Source organism: Sorghum bicolor, chromosome 7, assembly GCF_000003195.3.
Source record: "Sorghum bicolor cultivar BTx623 chromosome 7, Sorghum_bicolor_NCBIv3, whole genome shotgun sequence".
Classification (NCBI taxonomy): Eukaryota; Viridiplantae; Streptophyta; class Magnoliopsida; order Poales; family Poaceae; genus Sorghum; species Sorghum bicolor.
Window position 1 is genome coordinate 2434071 of NC_012876.2, and position 24331 is coordinate 2458401.

The window sequence follows — 24331 nt, forward strand, 5'->3', positions numbered from 1 at the left end:
GATTAAACAGGCTAAACGGATGATTAAACGAAAACGACGTACCAATGTGTAGTATTTATACGGTGATTACATGGTCTAAATGACCGTTTAGACGAACAGTGCTTATATGACGTGCAATGCAACGACGACCGATTAGGTAGCGCGTTTAGGAAGGAACCCGATCTGACAAACGCAATTAGCGCTATGGATGTTGACGTGCTAATTCTGTACGGTTGTGTGTTTCATCGGCTTTGTGCCTTTGACTGTGGCACCCGGCCATACGCAAGAAATTAAATGAACCTGGGTGCAGACAAAGTTGTTATAGAAATGAACCATGACTAAGGCCTTGTTTAGTTTCAGATTTTTTTTCAAAACGGACACCGTAGCATTTTCGTTTGTATTTGACAAATATTGTCCAATCATAGATTAACTAGGCTTAAAAGATTCGTCTTGCAAATTACAGATAAACTATGTAATTAGTTAAATTTTTTATCTATATTTAATGCTTCATGCATATGCCGCAAGATTCGATGTGACGAAGAATCTGAAAAATTTTGTAAAATTTTTTGGGAACTAAACAAGGCGATTGCTATATACAAATATACTAAGGCCCTGTTTAGATTTCCACCCAAAAAATTTTCATCCATCCATCAAATCTTTGGACACATGTATGGAACATTAAATGTAGATAAAAAAAATAAACTAATTACACAGTTTGGTTGAAAATCGCGAGACGAATCTTTTAAGCCTAGTTAGTCCATGATTAGCCTTAAGTGCTACAGTAGCCCAGATGTGCTAATGACAGATTAATTATGCTTAATAGATTTGTCTTGCAGTTTCCTGACGAGCTATGTAATTTGTTTTTTTATTAGTTTCTAAAAATCCCTCCCGACATCCTTCCGACATATCCGATGTGACACCTAAAAATTTTTCATCCCCAATCTAAACAGGCACGATAAAAGAAATAAATGCCATTAGATTAGTTGTAGAATATATTTTAATAATAAATTTAGTTGGAGACATAAATATTAAGACTATCTCCTATAAATTGGGCCAGACTTGAGTTAGTTTAACCGGCATGAATCCTATAATTACACTCTTTTGTAGATAAAAGGGAGTATTAGCTTTTATCTACTGCTATTGAAAGAGAAATTATTACTGGATCTTTTTATCCTTTTCTGTTGGGATATTTGGATGGTAAGAAATTTTGTCATCTTTAGAAACAAGAACCCAACAATGAAAGTTTGCAAAAAGATTTTTAGTTTCAGAGACCTTGTTACTGCTGCACAGAGCAAAAGCGAGTTTAGTTTCGCATTTAGAATCATGGTTAAACTCCTTTGTAATTCTCTGGATCTTTTTTCTCTCCTTCTCTATTCCCTGATTCTCCCTTCTAGCTGTAGCTTTTCCTTTTACTAGCTTTTGCTCTGTTTTTTTATTTGTACTCTGTTTTGTTTAATAAAATTACAGTAGAAGCTGCTAGCTCCATCTGATTCCTAAAAAAAAATAGCTTTCATCGACTAGCATATAGTTATTAGCACCAGTGGATCAAATAAGACCTATATTTAGGCCTCGTTTGTTTAGTTGAGGATGTGAAAAAAAATTTAGATACTATAGCACTTTAATTTTTATTTGACAATTACTGTCCAACCCTGATCTAACTAGCTTAAAAGATTCGTCTCGCAAATTACAGGCAAACTGTGCAATTAGTTATTTTTCTATCTATATTTAATGTTTTATGCATGTGCCGTAAATAGGTTTTAGATGTAACTAAACAAGATCTTAGTAAATATTTATAAACGTGAGGCAGCATGCTGACGCTGATCCAAAGGCGGTGAAAAGAGTCAAAGACAAGCACATACGTGTTCGTCCGCTCTTTAAAATGAGTACTCTTTTTTTTAGAAACTAGAGGGTATACTGCACGGGTAGGGGTGAGTATTAAAATGAGTACTCTTTTTTTTAGCATTAGTTTTTTTTTCTAAAATAAGGGCCTGTTTAGATTGGGATAAAAATTTTTTGGGTGTCACATCGACTGTGTCGGAAGGATGTCGGGAGGGGTTTTTAGAAACTAATAAAAAAACAAATTACATACCTCGTCAGGAAACTGCAAGACAAATTTATTAAGCATAATTAATCTGTCATTAGCATATGCAGGTTACTGTAGCACTTAAGGCTAATCATGGAGTAACTAGGCTTAAAAGATTCGTCTCGCGATTCTCAACTAAACTGTGTAATTACTTTATTTTTTTATCTACATTTAATGTTTCATGCATGTGTTCAAAGATTCGATGAGATGGATGAAAAATTTTTGGGTGGAGAACTAAACAGGGCCTAAGTGTCGTGATAGGTAAACATGTAGCACTTTCTACTCCAACCCATAAGAAACACAATATAGGCTAACTTTACTGGAGGTATTTGGTCATTTACCGAACAGGAACTGATTTTTTCAGTTCCGGTTATTTCAGTTTTAATTCCATTATTTCGATCGGTTCGATTTTTGGTATTCTGTGCCCAGAGTAAATTACCGGTTCCATTGGTATCTTTGTGAGATGGAGTATATGCAGGGACGAATATAAAAGTGGTGTGGGTGGGGCTGCAGCCTTTGCCCCTACCGCTTCCGTGACAATGAAACTCTTTCTAATTTTAATTTGCAAGCCCCTACCGCGTGTTGCCATGCTTCAATTGTGGTGTGCCATGAGTTGAAAAGCCGTTGTTTGGTTCAAGATGCAGGTGCAGCAGCCATAGCTTTTCCTTGTGCAAAACACACGCGGCGGCAAAAATAAACGAAGCTAGATAAGCTACCATTTTTGGGCTCCAACGGCTTCCGGAGCATGAAGGAAGTGCCACCGGAGCCGCTGGAGCCCCCCTTAGCAAAACCCTTACTAGTGCCGACGGACGACGGTAGCACTGAGAGTGACCACGTCTTCTCGTATTAGGTTAAATTGCTTCAGAGGGTGCAATCAGCAGTGTAACCATCACGGGATAATCCTCTCCATTGGCTTGGCTTTGCAATTGCACCTGCCCTCGGGCAGCTGCGGACACCTCAGCCAGCCACGTGGGATCCTTCTGGCATCATCCCTCTCCCTCTCGCCACGTGTCTTTCCCCTCCCCCACCCCGCACGAGACGAGACCTCCCCCGAGGCCCAAGCAAAGCACAAATCCCTCCCTCGACTCGAACCCCACCTGCCACTCCCACTGCCTCGTGGGACCAGGTCTCCGTGGGCACCTCCCCCCGAGATTGCGAGCCTTTTTAAAAAGGCCCACTTCCTCCTCGTTCCGACCGGACCACTCGACCTCTCTCAACCGTCGGCATTTTACAGCTCTGACCTCACCCTCTCCGGCGAGGCCACTTCCTTTCCCGCCCGCGGCCGGCCCGCATGGCCTCCACAGGCGACGGCCTCGCCGGTCCGCCCCCGCCTCGCCCGCCTCCGTCTCCGTCGCGGCCACCTGCCGAGACCCCGACCCCGACCCCGACCCACGCGGCGGCGATCTCGTCGCCGCTGCTGGAGCCTGCCGCGCCGGGCGCGGACGCGCCGCCGCTCTCGCGGTGGCTGCGGCGGCTCGAGGCGTTCCTGTCGGCGGCGGGTCTGGCGGCGTCGACGCCGCTGGGCGTGGCCGCGGCGGCCTCCGCGCTCGCCGTCGTGGGCCTGGCGCTTCCCGCCGCGGCCGTCACGCTCTCCCCGTGCCGCGCACGCAGCCGCCGCCGCCGCCGCGGCCGAGGCGGGTGCGACGACTTCGAGGTCGAGGTGTTCGAGGTCTGCGTCCTGCTCTCGCAGGCCGCCGCGGCCGCCGTCGCGCTCGCCTGCGTCTCCCGGAAGATGGCCATGTATGGGCTCCGCAAGTTCCTCTTCGTCGACCCGGACCTCGGCATGAGGATCCGATTCCAGAAGGAGTACGTCGCCAAGATCAAGGTGAGGTGCCCGCGCGATCTCGTCGGGATTATTCCTCGCTATCCTGTCCTTGCTCGGATTTTATTTGAATTTGTATCAATACGGCAAGCAGTTACAGTCGAATGCTAGGAGTAGTGTCCAAATCCGATAGTGAGAGCAGTTGCTATAAATGGTCACTACTCGTGTTACGTCTGATACTTCTACTTACTGCTGCTCCACTAGTGGATAATTTGGTGCAAATTTGTCCCATTTCGACCAAATTTGGTGCAACTTTATGCATCTCAAGGAGGAATTGTGGAATTCAGGTGCCATTTGATTGTTTCTAGGAAACTTGGAGAATATTAAGGCTATGGTTGTCATTTCCTGCTTATAGTATTTAATGGGAAGATTGCGTGTTGCAACCTCTAGCAGCTTCTACTGAAACCTCATGTCTAGACTAGATCGTTGATTGGCACTTCTGAATTTTCTGTTCCATGTTTCATTGACATGTGGAGCCAGGGGGAGCATACATGTCTGTGAGATGATATATGTCTTCTCATGTTACCATAACGATTGGAGCTACAAATCCTAAAATCTCTTGTTTAATCTGTGCCGCCCTGGATCATTGGCTTTGTCCTTTACTGAAGTGGCTTGTTCTTTCAGTTACCTATGTGATCTACATGTGCCTCCTTCATGTTACCATGTGAGTGGAGCTCATGTGCGTGTGGTACTCAGTTTATGTTTGTGCCGACATGTCTCTGTGTCTTTGTTTACTGTTTATACACGGAAACGCATGTTAGGGGCTGGTCAAGGATTTGGGATCTGGAACAGGAACACCTAGTATTTCCTTGGCTTTGTTATTACCATTGTGATTTTTTTTTGTTATAGAATGAAGCACACATTTCCATTTCCTAATGAACGCCTCTTGCCCTTCCTAGATTTACCTTGTGATTCTAGTGGAAATTAATTTAAATTGGATTTTTTTTGAACTGAAACTGTTGAGCATTGCTCCCCAGCATATTACTACCCGCAAAGAAAGTACTCCCTCCATCTCAAATTGTAAGTCGTTTGACTTTTTTTACCCAAAGTTTGACCACTCGTCTTATTCAAAAAAATTGTGCAAATATAGTCAAATTTAAGTCATTCTTGAAGAACTTTTATTAATAAATCAATACATAACAAAAAAAAAGTGATATTTTGTACAAAACTTTGAATAAAATGAGTGGTCAAACTTGATATTAAAAAAGTCAAACGACTTACAATTTGGGATGGATTGAGTACAAGACAACTTAGCAAAGTGTTAACCAAGGGTAGAGATTACTTACAAAGCCACTAGGGAGGAAAAAGAAGGGGAAACTGACTTTACAAATTTGCAACCAATTCATAACTAAGGGGTGAAGAGAGGGGTGGAAGCAACACAACTGAAGTTTAACTTCTTGTGTGAAAAGAGCCTTCCAAGCAACTAAGGAAAAAGATGTAGGCATTATGCTCCTTCCAAATGCACCAAACGGCTGTCATGAGGACCTCCATGAAGAAGGAAATCTCATGTTTAATACAGCATCTATCGTAACATCCTTTAAATCATGCATCATGCTAAGAGCTTTGGTATATTCAATTTTCTGTTGACAAGTGTTGCAAACCCTGCCACAGGACTTCTTCCGCACTCTTACATGGTGGATAGTGCCGTGCTTTGTTGTGAAGGTCACCCGGGAATTCTTCCGCTTCTCCCACATCTTGCAGGAATCAATTTGGAGAGCCTGCGTTGTATTTTTCGCTTCCATCATGTCATGGATGTACTTGACGACGATCATATTGTCGTCCTGCATGCTCTTCAACTTGGTCTGCAATCTGCAAGTTATCCACTTTGATGACTATGGCAAGCTTCTGGAGCAAGACGCGGATCCTATGGTCTATTTGAAAGAGCACCTGCAGCTCCGCCACAATCTCTCCAAAATCAGTCACAGGTTCCGCATGTTCCTCTTGCTGCTCTTCCTTTCTGTTACAGCAAGCCAGTTTGCCATTCTTTTCAAGACGACAGCTTACAGCGGGCCAATCAATTTCACCAATGGAGGTGACATTGCTGTGAGTACCTCATGCTTTTACATTTTTCTTTTCCTTCGGCATAATGTAGTGCGACAATCGAGTCACGAGCACATTTCCTCTTATACTGCAGGTGTCTTCAGTCGTTCAAGTTGTCGGTCTCGTCCTCTGTTTGCATGCTGCTGCTAAGATCTCCCACAGAGCTCAAAACATCGCTTCATTGGCTAGTCGATGGCATGCGTTAGCAACATGCTCTACTGATTCTACTTATGTGAACACCCCAAACAGTTCTGGGAACCTTGTGCCCTTTCCTGCGCATCTGTTTCTGAGAGATTTATCGGAAAGTGATCTGGAGTCCCTGGACAGTGCGTCGCTTCATGGCAGTTCTCATGGCACTGCTCAGTTGGCTTCCTACATGTCTTCATACCACAAGAGGGAATCACTTGGTATGTAATACAAAGCTTCCTTTGATTCTCCAGCGCTTAATCTCCAACCATCCAATGTGATACTTCAAAGAGCATGCTCCACAATATCCATATCATTTCAGTGCTTATGCTCTGCTTCTCGTCTGCATGATTTTCAGTGCTGTACCTGCTGGCCAACCCAGGCGGCATCACGATATTTGGCTGGATCGTCGACCGAGCATTCCTAAACACCATCCTGATGCTCGAGTTAACTCTTGTGCTCTTCGTGCTTAGCAAGACGGTCGTGATCCCAGCCAAGACACTGGTACACAGCTACATCGGGTTCCCGTGATTACTACACCGTTGCGAATCTGCGTTGTACAGATTGAAGCATTCAGGTTCAAGTTCAGTTAGGAGATGGGATTTGATGACAGGTTACCGAGGTTTGCACGTCAGAGTGAGAGAAACCAGTAAGAATGGTGGCAGATTTGGTCTTGCTCCAGAAAGCGCAAATCATATGCGCTCCCAATCCAGGCATTCTAGACTTTCAAAAAAAAATCCAGGCATTCAGCGTGCTGCAGGCTGAATGAAGGCTGGATGAAGGTTAGGGTCGTGACGTGTACAGTTTTGGGCGGGTAAGTGATCCGGGGGCTTCCATTCTTTTTGCCGTGTATATTATAATATAATACGCAATGTATACGTACTAATATACTATAAACCAATATGATATAAGAAGTATATTTTCTACCATTTTTTTAAGCCATGGAACGGTCATTTAAATGTATATATACAACCCTGACGAAATGTGCCATGCGATCATTTGTCCCTCTTTAGGATACCCTTTCTCTGTGCATTCACTAAACGAATGATTGACGAGATCACGAGATGAATTGTTGAAAGTAGGGGTACCATATTATTTAGTTGAAATAAGGTGCTCTGCTGCTGTTCAAGATCATCCACGACAGATTTCTTTATTCCACGCACTGTATTGTTGAACAGAGTCCTAAATTTAGCCTGACTTCTTATTAATAAGAGTTCCGTAAATCTGTCTGAACAAGCTAATGTAAAAGAATAACCAATATTTTTCCTCTAAACTGTCCAAGGTTGTGGCTACAATCAAGCACCTCGAACAGGAACCAAGCTGTTGGCTATACACAACATGCGACGCAGAACACAGAACAAACAACTGGTACAAACAGAGCTACAAATCTAGTCAGGGTGGCCCGATAATGGTTGGAACGGACCAAAAAAGAATCAAAATTGGCTATATTCTATCGAAAAGAAACCTAAATGAGCTCCTAACAGAGGATGGGTTGTGAGGAAAATTTCAGTACATTCCTTTGAAAACTGGGCTTGTTCTGCAGATGCTGGCTCCATGTTCCTCGTATTCCTCCTTTGTGTGGCAAAACTGCATGAGAAAAAGGGAAATCACTTAGATTTCATTCACATAAAATGAATTCATGAGGAATAATTGTTTTATTTTTTTCAGGTCACGAGAAATAATTATTTTTTTAGGGTCACGAGGAATAATTGTATTCATAACTCAGTTATAACACTGCTATAAAGCATTGCAATTCACCACATTTTACTGGCATTATAAGTTTAAGATAAGATAAGATAGCAGAAATACAGTGATTACTGAAGATTGCCAATTTATTGAGGCCCCTAGAATGTCAAGTGGCAGGTACCTCAAAGAATTCAGGGTTAGACGCAGCTACTGACCCCCCGAACCAAACTGCATAACTCTGTATTGGATGGGCAACCACGTTGACTTCAATAGGCTGACAACAGGGGGAAAAAGTCAAATTAAATGACAGTACCAAGTACATAAAATTACTAACATGTACAATATTGACAACAAGAGTACATTAAATGGGGATCGAGAATCAATCAGCTGTACTTACTCTCACTTCCACACGATGACGGGCATTAGTCGCGGCAACACGCTCATCCACTATCTTCTTTATATCATTTTGGAGTCTCTTGTGGAAGTCTTTAAACATAGTAGATCCACCAGATAATACTATATTCTGCAAAAAAATAGAATTCTGATAAATGCCACAGCATTCGCATATATCACTTCCCATCTTACATATCCATGCAGGGTTTGAAGAAAGCACCTTGTACAGAGCTCTCCTTGTGTCAATTGGTGCAGACTGAACACAGTTATCAATCAACTCGGGTAAAGGAGTGGAGAAATCGGCAGAGTAAATCTCAGGATTGAAGAAGATCTGCATTTGTTAGTAGATGGTTAGAGATGCACACCTAATTCTGACTTTTTAGAAAAATCATAACCAACTGTATAAAGTTAAAAGTTTATTCTAACAAAAAGGTTAAATACCAACAAAATTAAGCTCAAGGCAAAACAAACTTATAATTTCTAGCACCTAATAACCTTTTCAAGATATATTTGATAACACCCATTTTTTAGTGCCAATTTCATACCCATGATGTACGGGCTGAACTACTACAAAAGCTTATCGATATCACTTGACAGTGTAAAAATGAAGCACACGGTAGTATTCGATTGGAAGTAGAGACCAATGTTTATATAGTAACTACAAGAAGGTAATGAACCAAGATAGTGCCAAACAAAGGTTAAGACAGTTCCAGAGAATAATAGCAATTGGCAAGTACTCGCTAGGGCAACTATCTTGTCCAGAAGAAAAGAAATACCAAAGTTTCAAAATTTACAATCTATTTCATTTTGCGGATGAACCAAGGAAACCATGATCTCAGTTCCTAAATAGTAGCAAATCTATATGCCAAAAGATGCTTCTATAAGTATGCAAGACTGTCATTGGCAACTCTACATCTACAAATCCATTCATTGATGTGACCTCATTCTTCAAGTTGGTCATAAATGTTACATTATAATATGAAGCTTTAGTTCAGTATGACAATGTAAATGAGTACAACTCGTAGAAACTCATGAACAAATAGTGCTGCAATCATGTGAACCGCAGATTGGCAATCCTTGACCCTTGTTCCCATGAACTCCATTGATATTGCCACAGGACAAGAATAAGTACAGTGTGAAATGGCCATCCAGTGAAGTCTGTACATTCACATTGTTAACCAGTTCCTTTACTACGCAATTAACAGAAACAAATGCTCACAAGAAACCGGGATGTCTTGTATGAAGTTTATCTCTTAATTTACAGCAACAACAAGCTAAATTTCTGTCTTACTCAGAGTAATGTAAGATCAAAAGCTATAATAAATTCATCACTGCAACACAGTGTAATTGACACTCAAAAGATGATCGTTGGCCATAATATTATACCATTTTGGATCAATAGTTTGGGAACAAAAAAACTATTGCAGTTTTGATGACAGACTATTGCAGTTTTGATGACAGAAATAGGAATAAACCTCTGGCCCAAGAAAGCGTTCATATCCGATGTCAATTGTATATGGGACCCCAGTCTTTGGTTTAACAGCTGTCCAATGTTTGATGTACTTATCAGGCTTCTTGTCATGTTTCTTGAACTCCTGAAATTGTAATGGAGATGCATAAGAATCTAAATCTTTTTGTTTGTTTAACATAGATGCCTACTGTATGGCCTCTTGCTAGAAGTACTACTTATATCAAACTTGCCACATATATATTTATAAAAGAAAACAGTGCATAAAATTAGTCTACATGTTGAGAAGCTGAAGACCAAAAGGTATCTACAGTCATTGTTAAGCAACAGAAGCAAACATAAAATAACATTAAACAGATTCTACAACCAGGTCAAAAGTAGTGTTTACACAGGGAACAAGTTTTACTAGCACGCTTAACTTCATTAGGGGACTTCAACTCCCATTAAACAATTTTGCTAGTTCTGAAGAGTTGAAGACCAATGGAAAATAAAATGTCAATACCTTGACAATGTCTGAACAAGTATAGCAATACATTTCTTTCACTTTACGAGATATATCTAAAGAATCCTCAGGTGGCAAAAGCTCACCTCTTTCCTGCAAAACCACCAGATGACACTAGTCAATAACAGCATTTATAATGTAATACACCATCAGCAGGACAGCATCCATGCGCCCGAGAAAATTCATCCAGCTTTTACAGGGGACCACAAGAGAATGCCTCAAAAGTAGAAGTAAATATTGAGAGCATAAAGGACTAATACCGATCAGTACAACTCTAATTGCGAATATGGTTTATGTTCACAGTGGCTCTGCAGTAAGATGCAATTTCTCACCAGGTGACTAATCATGGTAATATGAGAATTCCCCATTTTCAAGTAAATATTTTTCCCAATCACACAATAATAGTCAAGGATAGGATGGCATTCAAATACTATATACTCCTTCCATTCCAAATTATATGTTGTTTTGTTTTTTCTAAGTACATAGCTTTTGCTATTATCAAGACATAGTGTTCTATGTGCATAGCAAAGACTATATATTTGGAAAAGCCAAAATGACTTATGATTTAGAACAGAGGGAATAGGAATTAATGAATAACGTACCATTCAATTTATTCTAGAAGAATGGCCAAAATAACAAGTATCCCGGTTTTATGTGTTACTGATTGAATTTCTAGTGATAATGTATGATCTGCACGCTAACACTTTGGAGGGTCAAAACTTGATTTCTTGAGACAATGCTGGCTAACATTTTTAAGGTATTGTCATTAACAATCTGAATGGATCTAACATAACTCAGTACGAGCTATGCTAATTTATCCACACATCATCTATGCACATAAAACAAGATAAACACTAGCATTAAGAATAACAAGCAATCCGGCAAAAAATATCTAGGGTCGACCCAATCTACGTTTCACTTGCGGACTTGCCACATGAGCAGATCCAGGATAGAGAATCATAGATGTCAGTAGTAAGCATTGGTCTTGTTTTTTTGGATCGACAACATTTTAGCCTGGGATATCAAAATATCCATTGCTGCCCATTCACAGCAGTAAAATAGCCTGGTTTTGCCCTTGTTTCCATGCAGCAGGCAGCATTCCCACCGACATTGACCAGTCTGCAGTCTTATCTAATAATCAATCTTATTGATCAATCCAGATCAATATTCTTGCTTTTACAATACTTGATGTTGGCATCCATAAAATTCAATAATTACATTTTTCCTATGCAAAGCAACCCTATTTAAACAATATGTATATATGTCTGCTTGGTAAAAAAAAGAAACTGAACACCAAGTTTATTATAACGCTAAAATAAACTTTGATTTAAGAGCACAGAACCAGAGATCGATACAGCCCTATTTATGAGCAATACGAGTAATTTTGCATCTGAAAGTAATCACAACAAAAAATGGAGAGCATGATGTACCTGTAAAAGCTGCGAAACAAACTGGGTTACATCACTTCCAGAAAAAGGAAAAGACTTTATGCTACTCCCAATTACATAGCCATTTACAACTGGCACGATTTGTGGAGCTCCGTCCCCAATATCAACTACTACTCCTGTCATATCAGACTGACAAAGTATATTGGCCAAAGTTAATGAGAAGCAATGTGCTCTACCAAAGAATTTATAGGCATTAAATGAAAAAGGGTCAAGAGACTGGAACAATAAACAGTGATTTGCTATACAAATGACTGCCCTCAATCATGAGTTCTAGAATTTGACAAGCAACAGATTATATATTAATTATGATGCTGACCTTTTTAATACACATCATGATTCAAAGAGACATATATAAGTAAAGGGGTGGCTGATCTTTGTGAGGGCATGCAATCACAATAATAACTTTACATTTCCATTTTTTTTAAAAAAAAGAATTCAATAAAAGCAATGAATGCCAATCAAGAAGATGTGGTTTATGCAGTAACAAATACTTGGTAAACAAGCACGAAAGGAGGTATTCTCAGAACCTACCACGGTATCTGAATCGTCATCAGAAATACTTTTCAGATAGGCATATCCAGCAGAAAGGCTGAGGACAGATTGAACAGAAATATATAGTCCAGGGACATTGAAGGTCTCGAACATTATTTCTCCTGTACATTCACGACTTTCAGGTGTACTGACAGGACTATCCGTAAGAAGGAAATAGTGCTCTTCAGGATTACAACGTAGATAATTGAAAATGCATTGCTGCCAAAATCTCTCCATTGTGTCCCAGTCATGAACCTGCAAAACAGGAAAGAGGATAAGGCATACGGAGGTAGAACACAAACAAAGGACAGGATCAGTAAAAGGAAATGTATATACATACCTGACCATGACGGATTGGACTTCTTAGTGTGTACAGCCCACTAGACCTAAACCGCGATAGAGCCTCATCACCAATAAAAAAGTCAAGATCAGCCATGATGCCTGCATTATACTGTGCTATCCAGTTTGCACTACTCAACAGCTCTGTCTGGTCTAGAAAAGATTCGTTCGCAGCTACGACAGTAGGGAGGGTGAAAGACGGCTCCGAGTTCCCAGAAAATCCAAGTTTGCTATACCTAAAAAAATAAGAGTATAAAAATCTTGTAAGAATAAAAAATGGTGATAGTCAAGTCATAAACTCATAGTAGAAAAAAGGGTGCAAGTGGTACTGAGACAAAGAAAAGAAGAAGAAGCAGAAGTGACATAATTTAGCAAATAGTTTAACAATTGCATAGAAATTGAAGCAACCCAGAATCAATTAGAACTGTTTATATCCTGGGAAAGTTCATTTTGTGAGCGTTATTACTTTAGGATCTGTTCTCGTGACTTTGTTAGTTGCTCATAAAAAGATATGGAATCTTAATGTGACAACGATGCAATGCCTTACAACCTAAACTTGCTGCAAGCTGAGAGTACAAGAGGAAAAGTCATCGTGGAATCTGCCTTGAGTTGAGGATAGTGGATACCATATGTACCATAAAGTACAGCACAAGCAGGACAGAGGCAATATTTCACATTCTACTTCAAGAGAAACTGAGGAGCAGTATCAAATAAAGGCTACCACTCTAAAACAGTTTCCTCCCCAACTCTTCCCCCCTTACCCTGCACAGATTTATCCTGACTGCACAACAGACAGCACAACCAGATGGAGTCCGTTGTCCTCACCAAACCGGTGCCTCCAAAGTGTACACCGAGAATGTGAGCCCACGACAAACCAAACCACAACGGGCCCCATCAATACCTGGTATCCTGACACCCATCCCCTCTGGCACGGGCACAACCCATTTCAGGGGGGCGAGCCGCGGGATCATGGCTGAAAGCTCGGCGAGAACCAGCCGACCACACGGGGGAATCGCGCGCTGATAGAGCAGTATACTGGCACCAGCGACTTGGAGGGAGGTCGTCAGGTCGGGTCGGAGACAGGACAGCGAGCTGGTGAGGAAGAGAGAGAGAGAGAGAGAGGGTGGAGGGATCGGTCGGGTCGGGAGTTACCCTGTGCCGTTGTCGATGACGATGGCCGGGCGCGCGGTGGCGTCCATGGCTGACAGCTCCGGCGAGTCCCCGCCGGCTCATGCCTCCGCCGCCGCCGGAGTGACCGGGAGGCGGGGCATCGGGGTCCGCCGCGATGGAGGCCTCGCTCGCTCCCCCCCGGGGGCCGCCTGATCGAGCCGAGGTGGGCGGGCGTTGGCCGGCGGCGGGCGGGGCTAGGGTCGGGCCGATCGATTTCAGGGGATCGGATGGCGCGCGGGCTCGAGAGATTCGAGGAGGCGGGCGGTGCGCGGCGCGTGGCGTGGCGTGGCGATGGGGACGAGACCTCACGAGTTGGTTTGGTTTGGTTGACGAGGGAAGCGGGAAGGCAGGCAGGCGAAGTCGTCGAAGAAAGTGGGTGGCTTGTGGAGTTGTGACTTGTGATTGTGCGTGCCTGCGCGCCGCGTTGGTGGGTGGGTGGCCTCTGGGCTCTGTCCGTGTCTGTGAAGTGCGTTAGGGTGGGGTGGGGTGGGGTGGGGTGGGGCCGCACTCACTCGCTCCTATCCCAGGCCCACCTGGCAGCAGCGGACTTCTGGCCATGTGTCCCTTCTCTGTAAGGCCCCACTTTGGCCGGTCATTTCCCCGTGGAGGGAGCCCACGAGGATGGTTTCCACGCGCCGCTACTCGGACTGGTTTGGAAGCACGCGACACAGGGCTCTCCGCCGCGAAGGAGCAGGGTTTTGACGGGGAAACCTGTCCGACCTCGTCACGTCGGGCGGCATTCCCCGCCGACTCGACTCACCTCGACGACTCCTCCGTCGCCGCCCCTCCGCACTCGCCTCGACTCTCCGCCGTGGCCCCTCCGCCTTCGCCTTGACTCTCATCTTGCCATCCCCGTCACCTCCCAGCCACCATCCCCCTTCTGAACCATCGTCGTCCTCGCCTCCACATCGGCTTCGTCCCCACACACTGGAGAGATGTGACCACTGCAGCTACTGAGAGGACGGCTCCAAGATCCACTTCAGTTCTTCTCAGATTTGTCTTCCCTCTGAACAAAGTAAGATGGTCTCGATTTGGTATGCACCCGCTTGATTCGTCCCCCTTCTCTATGTTTTGTTGTATAGTGTCGAATTCAAGTGAGCATCTGCCTAGATTGTTTTCATCATCTGTGACGTGCTTGTTTCATGGTTGATCCACTTTGCTTGCCCCAACCCGATTGACTAGGGTTTACTAAATTGTTGATTCACAGGTGCCCAAATATAGCCGATCTAGGGTTTCAGTAGATTATTGGTTCTTAGGTTTACTGGTTCTAGTAGTGTGTTCTTGAATTTCTTGTTTCTAGCACTAGCTGGTTTTGGTAGATCCAGTTTACTGGTTCGTGAATGCACTTGTTGATACAAATTGGGAGCATGAACTGGTTTTGGTAGATCCAGTTTGACTCCCACAGTTGATATGAATTGGTGAGATTCTTACTGATACACTAGATTTTGATAAAAGGATACATTTTAATTGCTATATGCTTTGCTTCGGCCGTTTGGAGCAACTTCATCTCCCATGTTCTATAATCCATCCTAGCATGCTAGAAGTTTTTCTGCACAATTGCACACGGAAGCATTAGCCATAGGTTGATAGTTTTCTGACAGGTCAAGTCTGCTGTGTCAGGTTCCATTTTTTTTTTTTTTGCAGCAACTAGTAGGACTAGAACCATGGTATTCCTTTATTTTTGAAGCAACTACTGCTATCTTAGCTAATATTACGATCATACGGATTTGTGTTTTCATTTCAAGGTGATCAACCTTTTGTTTCGAATAAAGAGTTGTAGTTCAGTGTTCGACCTTTAGAAAATTCAGTTCACTGAGCTGTTGTTTTTTCTTCAGAAATGATTAAGCTTCTTTCCTCTAAACTGTACTGCTTGCTGCCATCTTGCAATTAGCTGCATGGGTTGTAGGTCCTTTTCTTCTTCATGTTTGCAAACAGAACCGATCTTGCTATTAAGCTTGTCACATTTGCAGTTTAGTTACAATTCTTGCTGAGAATATAGATTCTGAAATGACCTACATGACCTGGGCACTTTAGATTCTGAAATGGCTGCATCCAAGGCATAAGTATGGTTAAGACAGTTTGTTTTTTTTTCCACATTATATGGGGCTGTTTGTAATCTGCCTTAACCATTGTTACTCTTGAAACTTGTAAGTAGGTCAATCTGCTATTTAGAGTTCACGCCAGATCTTTTATCCTGTTCTTTCAGTCTCTTAGTAATGGTAACTCTGGTAGTCCTTGTTATGTTGCTATGTTTCTTTCTTGTGCTATCATACAGCTGATCTCAGTGTAGAATAGTGATTAGTCTCATACGGTTGTCCTTTGCTCAGTATTCAGGTAGTAGTAATTTTTTCCCTTTTTCTTTTTAAGTTTTCATTCAGTTTTTCACAATAGTGTTTCAGGTTTTTATAACTTGGTGGCCATCAGGGTTGCTAGTAAAGCACCATCTAACTTATGTTTGTGCGGTGCTAGTTGTGTATTTCATTTATCTTAGTCTGAATTGATAGATAGTCTTGGACATCATGAGAACAGTCTTCTCCTACTTATGTTATATGAATTTGATTTCTTGAGTTTAGGGGGGGGGGGGGGGGGGGGTTGATTGTGCACTACTCGTATCGGAGTGATTCATCTAGCTAGCTTTACCAATGGACAACCATGTTCTAAGTGCAAGGAACCGTAGATGGAAACATGTTTATTTCATTTATACAATACAAGTATCTAACGTGTTTCCCTGGTGTTACTTGTAGAGCTCTTGGTGGAAGCAATACATGATTTGAGGAGCCCTTGAGCTATATAATCTCTCTACTTGGGTACTGAACATGCGGTGGCAATGCCTATGTCATATGTGACAAGCTTCTGGAAAGGGTTTTAAGTCATAGATTTATTTTTATTTTTTTTTTGCAAAACTTAAAGTCATAGTTTTTTAGTGTTCAAGTTTTTAGTGAAGAGACTCATTCCATTTTTTTATATATATCTGTCAACAATTTGTGGATGGAGATGAATTCGTGATGCATGTGTTAGCTTGTTTTGATTTGGATATTATTAGGTTCCTGAATCAAACTTTGCACATGAATGTGCATCTTGGGGATTTTTTTCGAAACAACTGTAGGCACAGGGCAAAGATTCGCAGGCACAGGGCAAAGGCCGAGCTGGTTGAACTGACTAGCCTGGTCGACGTACGTGTATGTCCTTACCTGCCAGAAACTTTGTTCGTGCTAGAGCTCCACTGCACGCATCTTATCATCCATGGGAAAAATGTTTCCAAACAGCAGCAGAGAAATAACTCTGTCCGTGAAATCTCCCCCTCGGGTGGGCAGGGGATTAGCATGTCTAAAAAAAATCCCTCCCCCTCTTTCTTCCCTGGGTTTGTTACCCTGAGTTGCCAAAGTAGGCCTGAGCGTTAATGGGCCTCCGGGTGAGGAGGGAAGTAGAAAACATGCTGGAGCCTGGAGGATAGGTATATATACGTTTTGATTTTATTATTTCTCTTTTTTCCATCCAAGAGTTAAAATATATACCACCGGCACTAAATTTTGTAGATGTATGTATATCATTTATTAGGTTCACGAACTTTAGAAAATGTGTTCCTGAGTCACGGGCAAGTCTTATATAGGCGTCCCAGACCGGACATCCGGTGGCCATTATCAGAGCTCCGGAAAATAGATGTGCAGAATTAAGCGTGGCATATTTCAAAACCGGTAAAATCGCGAACCTAAGAACAAAACAAACCCTGAGCTTTACTACACCTGTAAAACAGATAGTACCCTTTATGATGATGCCATTGCCATGATACAAATTTACCATCCATCACTAGTAAATAAATAAAAGCAGCAGGGCATCCGCTATCTTATCGTCAGCGTTGTCAGCGATTAGAATGTATCCCTTCTGAATCTTCTTCACCAGATGCGTTCCTTCCAAGTCGGCTTACAAATACAGGCTCGTTCAGTTTTCTGGTGCTAATTGTCGTCCTCGTCCATGGATTCTTCCTCCTCGGGATGTATATACTGTTTCATGTATTCTTCCTCGATCGTCTCCTTCAGCAAAGTTAACCTCTGGATGATCACCGGGTCGCTCATCTTTCTCGCATCCATAAAATCCGTCTCCTCCTTGTTGAGATGGTATGAATCGAGCAGCATTTTGATCCATTTGTGGAGTTCGTTGGGAGTTCTGCATGCAAAGACCCGATTATGCCAATGCATAGAAAGCATCTTTACTATCTTATCACAACCTTACCTCAAATAATATATATACAAAAAAAAAGATCTGCTCAAAAATAAAATGGCACCCATTTTATTGGGCACCCAACTGACTTGCTTTCTAACAAGAAAAATGGAGTCTATTCTGGCCTTCAAATTTCAGCCTCCGTTTGAAGTACGAACATTTGTTCCACAATGAAAATCCAATGCATAAACATAAAAAGAAAATGTTCCCATAACCATTTAGCATGCATAGTTTACATGGACACACAAGAAACTGAAAATAATAGTTAAGCACCAAGGCAGTCCCAAACATTAACTAGTTGAGCTAAACAAACTTAGATAAGGGCAGCAACAATTGTGAATTATTATTATTTTCTTAGGTAAAATATTATAATTTCCTCATTAAAAATTACTTTCTGGGTTCCCAGGATATTACTCTGATGACAAACCTTTTTTTGGTAACACATAAGGAACTTGATAAGTTATAATGTTAGCAAAGCATTTAGATAACAGAATACAGATCCATGCAGCCAATTTTATATTATACATGCTCATTAAGAATTGACTATCTCATGAGAGTTCCTTTTGAACAGATGACATAATGATTGGAGAAGCCAGCTTAACACTTGATAACATTAACTGACAGTTAAGTGGAGCATGTGACCAGAAAAAAACATAATTTTGAGGATAATAAACTAATCAAATTCCCCATGGATCAATCCAATCAACTCAAATAGTAGCAAAGGAAAGGAATTAGTCTACATAACCTTGTGCTGTTTGTCTACTTAACCCCCTTAACTATGAGCCAGGTCGAGCATCCCAAAATATTTGAACCATCAAAATAACCAGTAGGTGGTTTTGCTCATGTGGCACATCACATTGACACTGATGTGCATGTGCTAGTGACTTAGTGAATGAGATGTTGATCGTCCTCATCAGACAGAGAGATGTTGTCATTGTCTTGGCTGCACAGAAAGGGGGCTGTGGTTTGGTGAAGCTTTGACATTTCTCAGTCTACGTTGACATGGTGTCATTAGTGATAGGGAGAGGTGAAGGGACTAGAGGGATGGAGAGAGTAAGACACTGAAGTGTGGGTCTAGAGTGATGTGGCATGTGGTGTAAGTACATTTTTTCTATGCCAGCATGCCACATCAGTAAAACCGCCCTCCAAAAGGAAGTTATTATGATGGTTTTTGAAAAAGTTAGAGGGACTCAATACCTGGTTTTATAGTTTGGACGTCTAAGTTGTGAAACATCAATACTTGAGGGGATTATGTAGACTTATTCCTAAAGGAAAATGAGGGAACAAGAACAGCTACATGTCCCCAACAAAACTGATATGCCACATCATGAAGACTTTTGCAATAATGAAATCAATAGAGACAACAAACAAATATCTTTGTCGAAAAACTCTTACGTGTAAAGAGCATCTTCATCCTTGGTTTCACACTCATCCCCGGGAGAGAAAGCAGTTGCAAGAGCACCAAATCTCTCTTCAGGGTCTTCAATATTCAGCAGATACTTCAGAAGCTTCATCTCCGGAGGTGAGATGTTCTTGAGGCTTTCTTTTGTAGTTGTATAAATATGATACATTATGTCCTTGACCTATGCCATGGATATGAATCAGAAAATACTATCTACAAGGTTTAATCACTAATTTTATAATAGTGTCATTTACCAATTCAAAATCTTAACCAATGTTACTTACTTTATCATACAATTAGTAAGTGCCAAAAAGGTTTGTCGTTTTATATAACATGTTGGTGATTCAGATTTCAAATATGATTTTGAAATAGAATCCACTTAGGTCTTGTTTGGCAGAAATCTAGCTCCAAGAATTCTTAGAGCTGAATACTCCTAGCTTCAGAAATCTGTGGAGTTGGAGTTGGGTTTTCCTAGCTCCAGACTCCACGAATGTGGGTAAAGTTTTCTTTGCCCTTGAGGGCATGTGCTCTCACTCTCCTACTCATTGGATTCGCTTTGAGAAGTGTGCAAACACACATCTCAATGCGAATCTGCTTTGAGATGTGTGTTTGCACACTTCTCAATGCGAATCCAATGGGTGGGAGAGTGAGGGCATATGCCCTTAAGGGCAAAAAAACCGCGTTGATGGGTACAGGATACACCTGAATTGTTTGATTAAACTGCTTTCTACTCTAGACAAAAAAAATTGTCTCAAAGTTCTTGATTGTAGAATACACAGACTAAACAGATCTGAGCTCAAACCTGGAGCTGTGCCAAACAACTCATTTGGTATCACGTAAGCTATGATTACATTTCAGCACTTGTAAAAGGCAAAGGCACATTATTACTATATTACAATGATGCATGGAAAAACATTGTAGAAGTACCAGAAAAACAATACTGGTACTGAAGACAACAATTTTTATTTAGTTAAAAAGATGTGGAAGATTAGTAGACTCATCTAGATTAACTGTACCATGATATTTGCTACACTTAGTCATGTGTACATTTTTACAAAGGCTAAATGAATCCTAATAAGTATTATGACGAATTATATGTTGTCAACTTTCATAACAGACTTTTTTTTAATGAAAAAAAACTTTCATAACACACAATAGAAATCATTAAACATTTGCCTATTCAAGGTTTACATAAAACTAAAAGTTCAAAAATAATATGTCAAAGAGAATATAAAGGAAACTGAATCTTTGTGCAAATTTACCGAACAATGAAGCTGTGTGATATTACATCCACTCTCAGGAGACCAAAATGCTATGTTGCATTTATTATACATATATACCAAATTTTCATCACTTCATGCCTCACTTCTGCTGAAGCACAGATTGACAAGATGGCTATATTTCTAGCCTCGATGGTCTATATTGTTTGATAGTACCACAGTGGGCCAATCAGCACAATATCTTAATGGGTTGAGTGTACCACTGTACCAACAGCCCAGGTGGCCAAAAATGTAGCAATAAATCATGCTTAAACACAGGAAAACTTATACAATTTTGTTTATATTTCATTAAGACTAACCTTATCATTCATAGTTGTAGATTCTTTTGCAGCAGCCCAAGCTCTGTTAATGAGAAGAATTAGAGATGAATCAAGTTCTTTAGCCTTGGCTAAGCTTTTTATCTCGTCACAAGCACCATCTAGTGAAGAGGAATTCAGTATATCATCAAACTTCAACTGAGCAGATTCGATGTCTAACTGTTCTAGTGTGCAGTCATATGCATGAATTGCAGATAGGCATTTGGCCCCGAGCCTGACTACTCCTGCATAATATTAAGAACTAATCAGCCCATAATATAAAGTACACCATTCAGAACAATAACTACAAGTAAAGTAGATACATTTGCCTGCCAATTCACACGACAAGAATTTGGTACTAACCAGTAACCACATGCTCATTAGAATATGTTGACCTTGTCAACCAACCCAGAGCAACAAACAAGACTAAAAATAAAGACAATCTAGTGATAACTTCTATGTTCTGCTTGCAACGCTTTTTTTTTCTTCTGCAATTTTGGTTAACCAAGAATCATGATCCATGTGCTCAGGAAACAAAGAATCAAATTCTCAAATTTGATCTGTTTCAATAACCATATTATGGTGTGATTATATGTTAGCGGTTCACCTTGGTATGAATCAAGTAATAAAGTGTGATATGTGAGTAAAAATTGATAGAAGGTAGGTAGTTACCGTCTCGCTCGTCAAGGCCATTATAAGCATTCACAAGGAAATTAAGATGGCGGAAGAACTCCCCAGTGAAATCCTTTCGTCGTCTTGCAACAATAGCATTAATATCAGCAGGGTTCTCACTGAGCTCAGTGAACAGTTCCATGTGCTTCTCTATTTCATCATCTATCTGAATCAAAAACATGGAGAATATCCACATAGTTATGAGAGCATCTAGATATTATTTTGGTTTGATTATATTGCACCTAATCTGATAATAATATCATGTAATCTTAATACATGGAGTTCTTAAGGTTGATGTGACAAAAATTATACTGGGAACTATGAAAGCTCGCTTAAAAGGGTGAATGTACGTAAGAGCATCTCCAAGAGATTAGACTATCTCCAACAATGGTCACCTAAAAATCTAAAATACAAGACCCATTTGTCCTTTGGGTAGCGCTACAGGTAAAAAGTTCCATATCTATTTTTAGTCTTCTCCAACAACAAGACCTAAAAGACAACACTCTCTGCAAATAGGTCTCGAGGAGAAAGGATACCCAAATTTGGGTTATGCCTCTCCTGATACCCAAAATGGGTCTTCTGTATGGGTACTCTGTTGGAGGCTATAGGTATTGTATTGGAGACCCATTTTAGGTTTGGGTTCCCAAATGAGTCTCCTGTTGGAGACAGCCTTAGCCAAATCATTTTCTAAAGGTATATTTTGTTATTGTTGAAGGAAAAACGTCTCCAATAGACTCTGTAAATGACACTTCAAATTTAGAAACTCTCCATCCTACCTTATTCGCTCTCTACTTTTGGATAGTCTATCTCACTAGTCATCCTTTATAGACTCTGTTGGAGTACTCTAATATCTTTTTGTCAAGTCTATTTTAGAGAGTAGCTAAATTAGTAAATTTGGCTAGTCTTTTTAGCTAATCTTTTGGAGATGCTCTAAGGAGAATAGATAATGACTTACCTTCTTAACTTTTCTAGCAAGTACAACCAACTTTTGTTTCACTGAAGGATCAGTTTCCATATCTATGCGCACTTGGCAACGCTTGTAGAAGTGCTCTCTATACCTTCGCCACTCCTCTCTAAACACCAATAATTTTCTCCAGTCCTTTGTTTCTGGTTTCTTATACATGAAGAACTCAATGAATTTGTCGCAGATTTCAGTCATCGTGTACCCCATTGCAACTTCAGCCTCAGTTTGGTCTTTCACATTAGCAATGGTTGGACTAGCTACACAACCTGTAATTAAATGTAGTTCATGATGTAGGGCATATTTTTCAAAGTTATTACGCAATGTTAGCATGAGTGTTTGGAGCATACAAACAGAGAGAAAGGGGTATATGCACCTAGTAGATCAAATGTGTCATTTGAGAAGTACGCTTCTACTATTTGCAAAACTGGGGGGAAATGATAATCTAACTCAATAAATGTCCCCTTAACAAGCATAAATTAGTCATAAGAAGAAAATTACCAATTGAGTCGCAATAAGATCAGTCCCTAAACGATTTTGTCAATAAAGCATATATATACTCCGATTATTTTGAACTTAGTTCTAGTTTGAATCACTTATCCCCAATTCAAAATTTCGTAAAAAAGAGACCCGAACCTCCCATAAGATTACCTTAGTGGATTTGTTAATGAACTTCTTTCCCTATATTTACTGCTACCAGATTTGGGCCCTAGTTCTAAAATTTGCAAGGATCAGATATTCAGATTCCATATCTTGTATAATAAACCGAAGCAGACCCTCAAATACTTGGAATTCTCGCTAAAAGAACATCGCAATTGGCCTAAGAATAGTTGCGCCTCTTAGCGAAATCCCGTCGGTGCTCAGCATTCAGCAACATCCAACATGCCATTATGGGAATTCATCGAATACGTGTAAAGGCAACACAAAGTCGCCACAACCTACCTACACGAACTGTCCGAGCTAGGAAAAGAACCCGAGTCTTACAGAATAGTCACTCCACAGTTCGTCGCCGCAGGTTGCTTCTATTCTATGTCCCCGCAAAAGCCAAGCGCAACCGATTTGATTCACCGCTGACACTAAGCACCTCGCGACGCGAGCAAGCGAACCAGCACACGACGAATTGACAGGAGAGAGAAAGAGAAGGAAAAGAAACAGAGAAAGGAGAAATGGATTTGTGCCTTACGTGGTGGTGGTGGGGCTGCGGCGGCGAGGCGGATGCAGCGGGTAGCATGCGGAATGGGTACGGAGGCAGAGGAAGACTGCGTGGGGGCGGCGGCCATTGGCGCAGGCGAGGGGCGGGGAGCGCGGCAGAGAACGCCCGGGGCCGGGTTCGTCGCCATCGGTGGCAGCACGGCGAGGCGAAGCGATTGGAGGACTGTGGATGGATAAAGAAGCATAGTGACGGGACGGGAATAGTAGTAACTATGACGTGGCTTGACGGGTGAATACGGAGACGTCGTACCTGGCAGGGATGGATCTTATATATATATATATATATATATATATATATATATATATAAATAAAATGTAGTATGCGTATTCAACGTCAATATAAATATCCGTATTCCACATCTGTATTTATGGTAATATAGATGCTAAGTGAATATATAGCGACTTCTCTTCATCCGATTCCACGTCCGCATTTGAAATTATCCATATTAACGAATAACAAAGTGTCCGGTAAAACCATCTAAAACTTACATCTATAACTAATTAGTAATTTATATAAATGATACAAGTTTTAACAAAAAAAGATATTTATCATTTAATCTACTCAAACTTACCTATATGGCTAATGAAGTTAAATTAATTTTATTGTTATTAATGGCATAAAAAGATTAATTTTAATTTATTT

At 41.1% G+C, this 24331-nt stretch overlaps 3 protein-coding genes and 1 long non-coding RNA gene across 4 annotated transcripts; 2 read left to right on the forward strand and 2 right to left on the reverse strand.

Annotated features, from left to right (window-relative positions):
- On the forward strand, positions 3168–7039 carry LOC8066137. Its single transcript, XM_002443759.2, has 4 exons — positions 3168–3887; positions 5496–5927; positions 6019–6331; positions 6469–7039. Exons 1-4 carry the CDS (start codon positions 3354–3356, stop codon positions 6639–6641), a joined length of 1452 nt encoding a protein of 483 aa, XP_002443804.2. The 5' UTR covers positions 3168–3353; the 3' UTR covers positions 6642–7039.
- Positions 7245–14012, reverse strand: LOC8066138 (actin-related protein 3). The gene is made up of 10 exons (XM_021464853.1): positions 13630–14012; positions 12479–12713; positions 12139–12393; positions 11590–11736; positions 10160–10252; positions 9665–9784; positions 8410–8520; positions 8194–8319; positions 7978–8070; positions 7245–7697 (listed from the first exon to the last, which is right to left on the reverse strand). Exons 1-10 carry the CDS (start codon positions 13674–13676, stop codon positions 7617–7619), a joined length of 1308 nt encoding a protein of 435 aa, XP_021320528.1. The 5' UTR covers positions 13677–14012; the 3' UTR covers positions 7245–7616.
- On the forward strand, positions 14264–16684 carry LOC110437069. The gene is made up of 2 exons (XR_002455129.1): positions 14264–14662; positions 16392–16684. It is a non-coding gene; the product is annotated as an uncharacterized LOC110437069 (long non-coding RNA).
- LOC8074060 (uncharacterized protein At4g37920, chloroplastic) lies at positions 17332–23907 on the reverse strand. Its single transcript, XM_002444938.2, has 6 exons — positions 23660–23907; positions 22471–22745; positions 21516–21681; positions 20847–21088; positions 19261–19448; positions 17332–17811 (listed from the first exon to the last, which is right to left on the reverse strand). Exons 1-6 carry the CDS (start codon positions 23871–23873, stop codon positions 17601–17603), a joined length of 1296 nt encoding a protein of 431 aa, XP_002444983.2. The 5' UTR covers positions 23874–23907; the 3' UTR covers positions 17332–17600.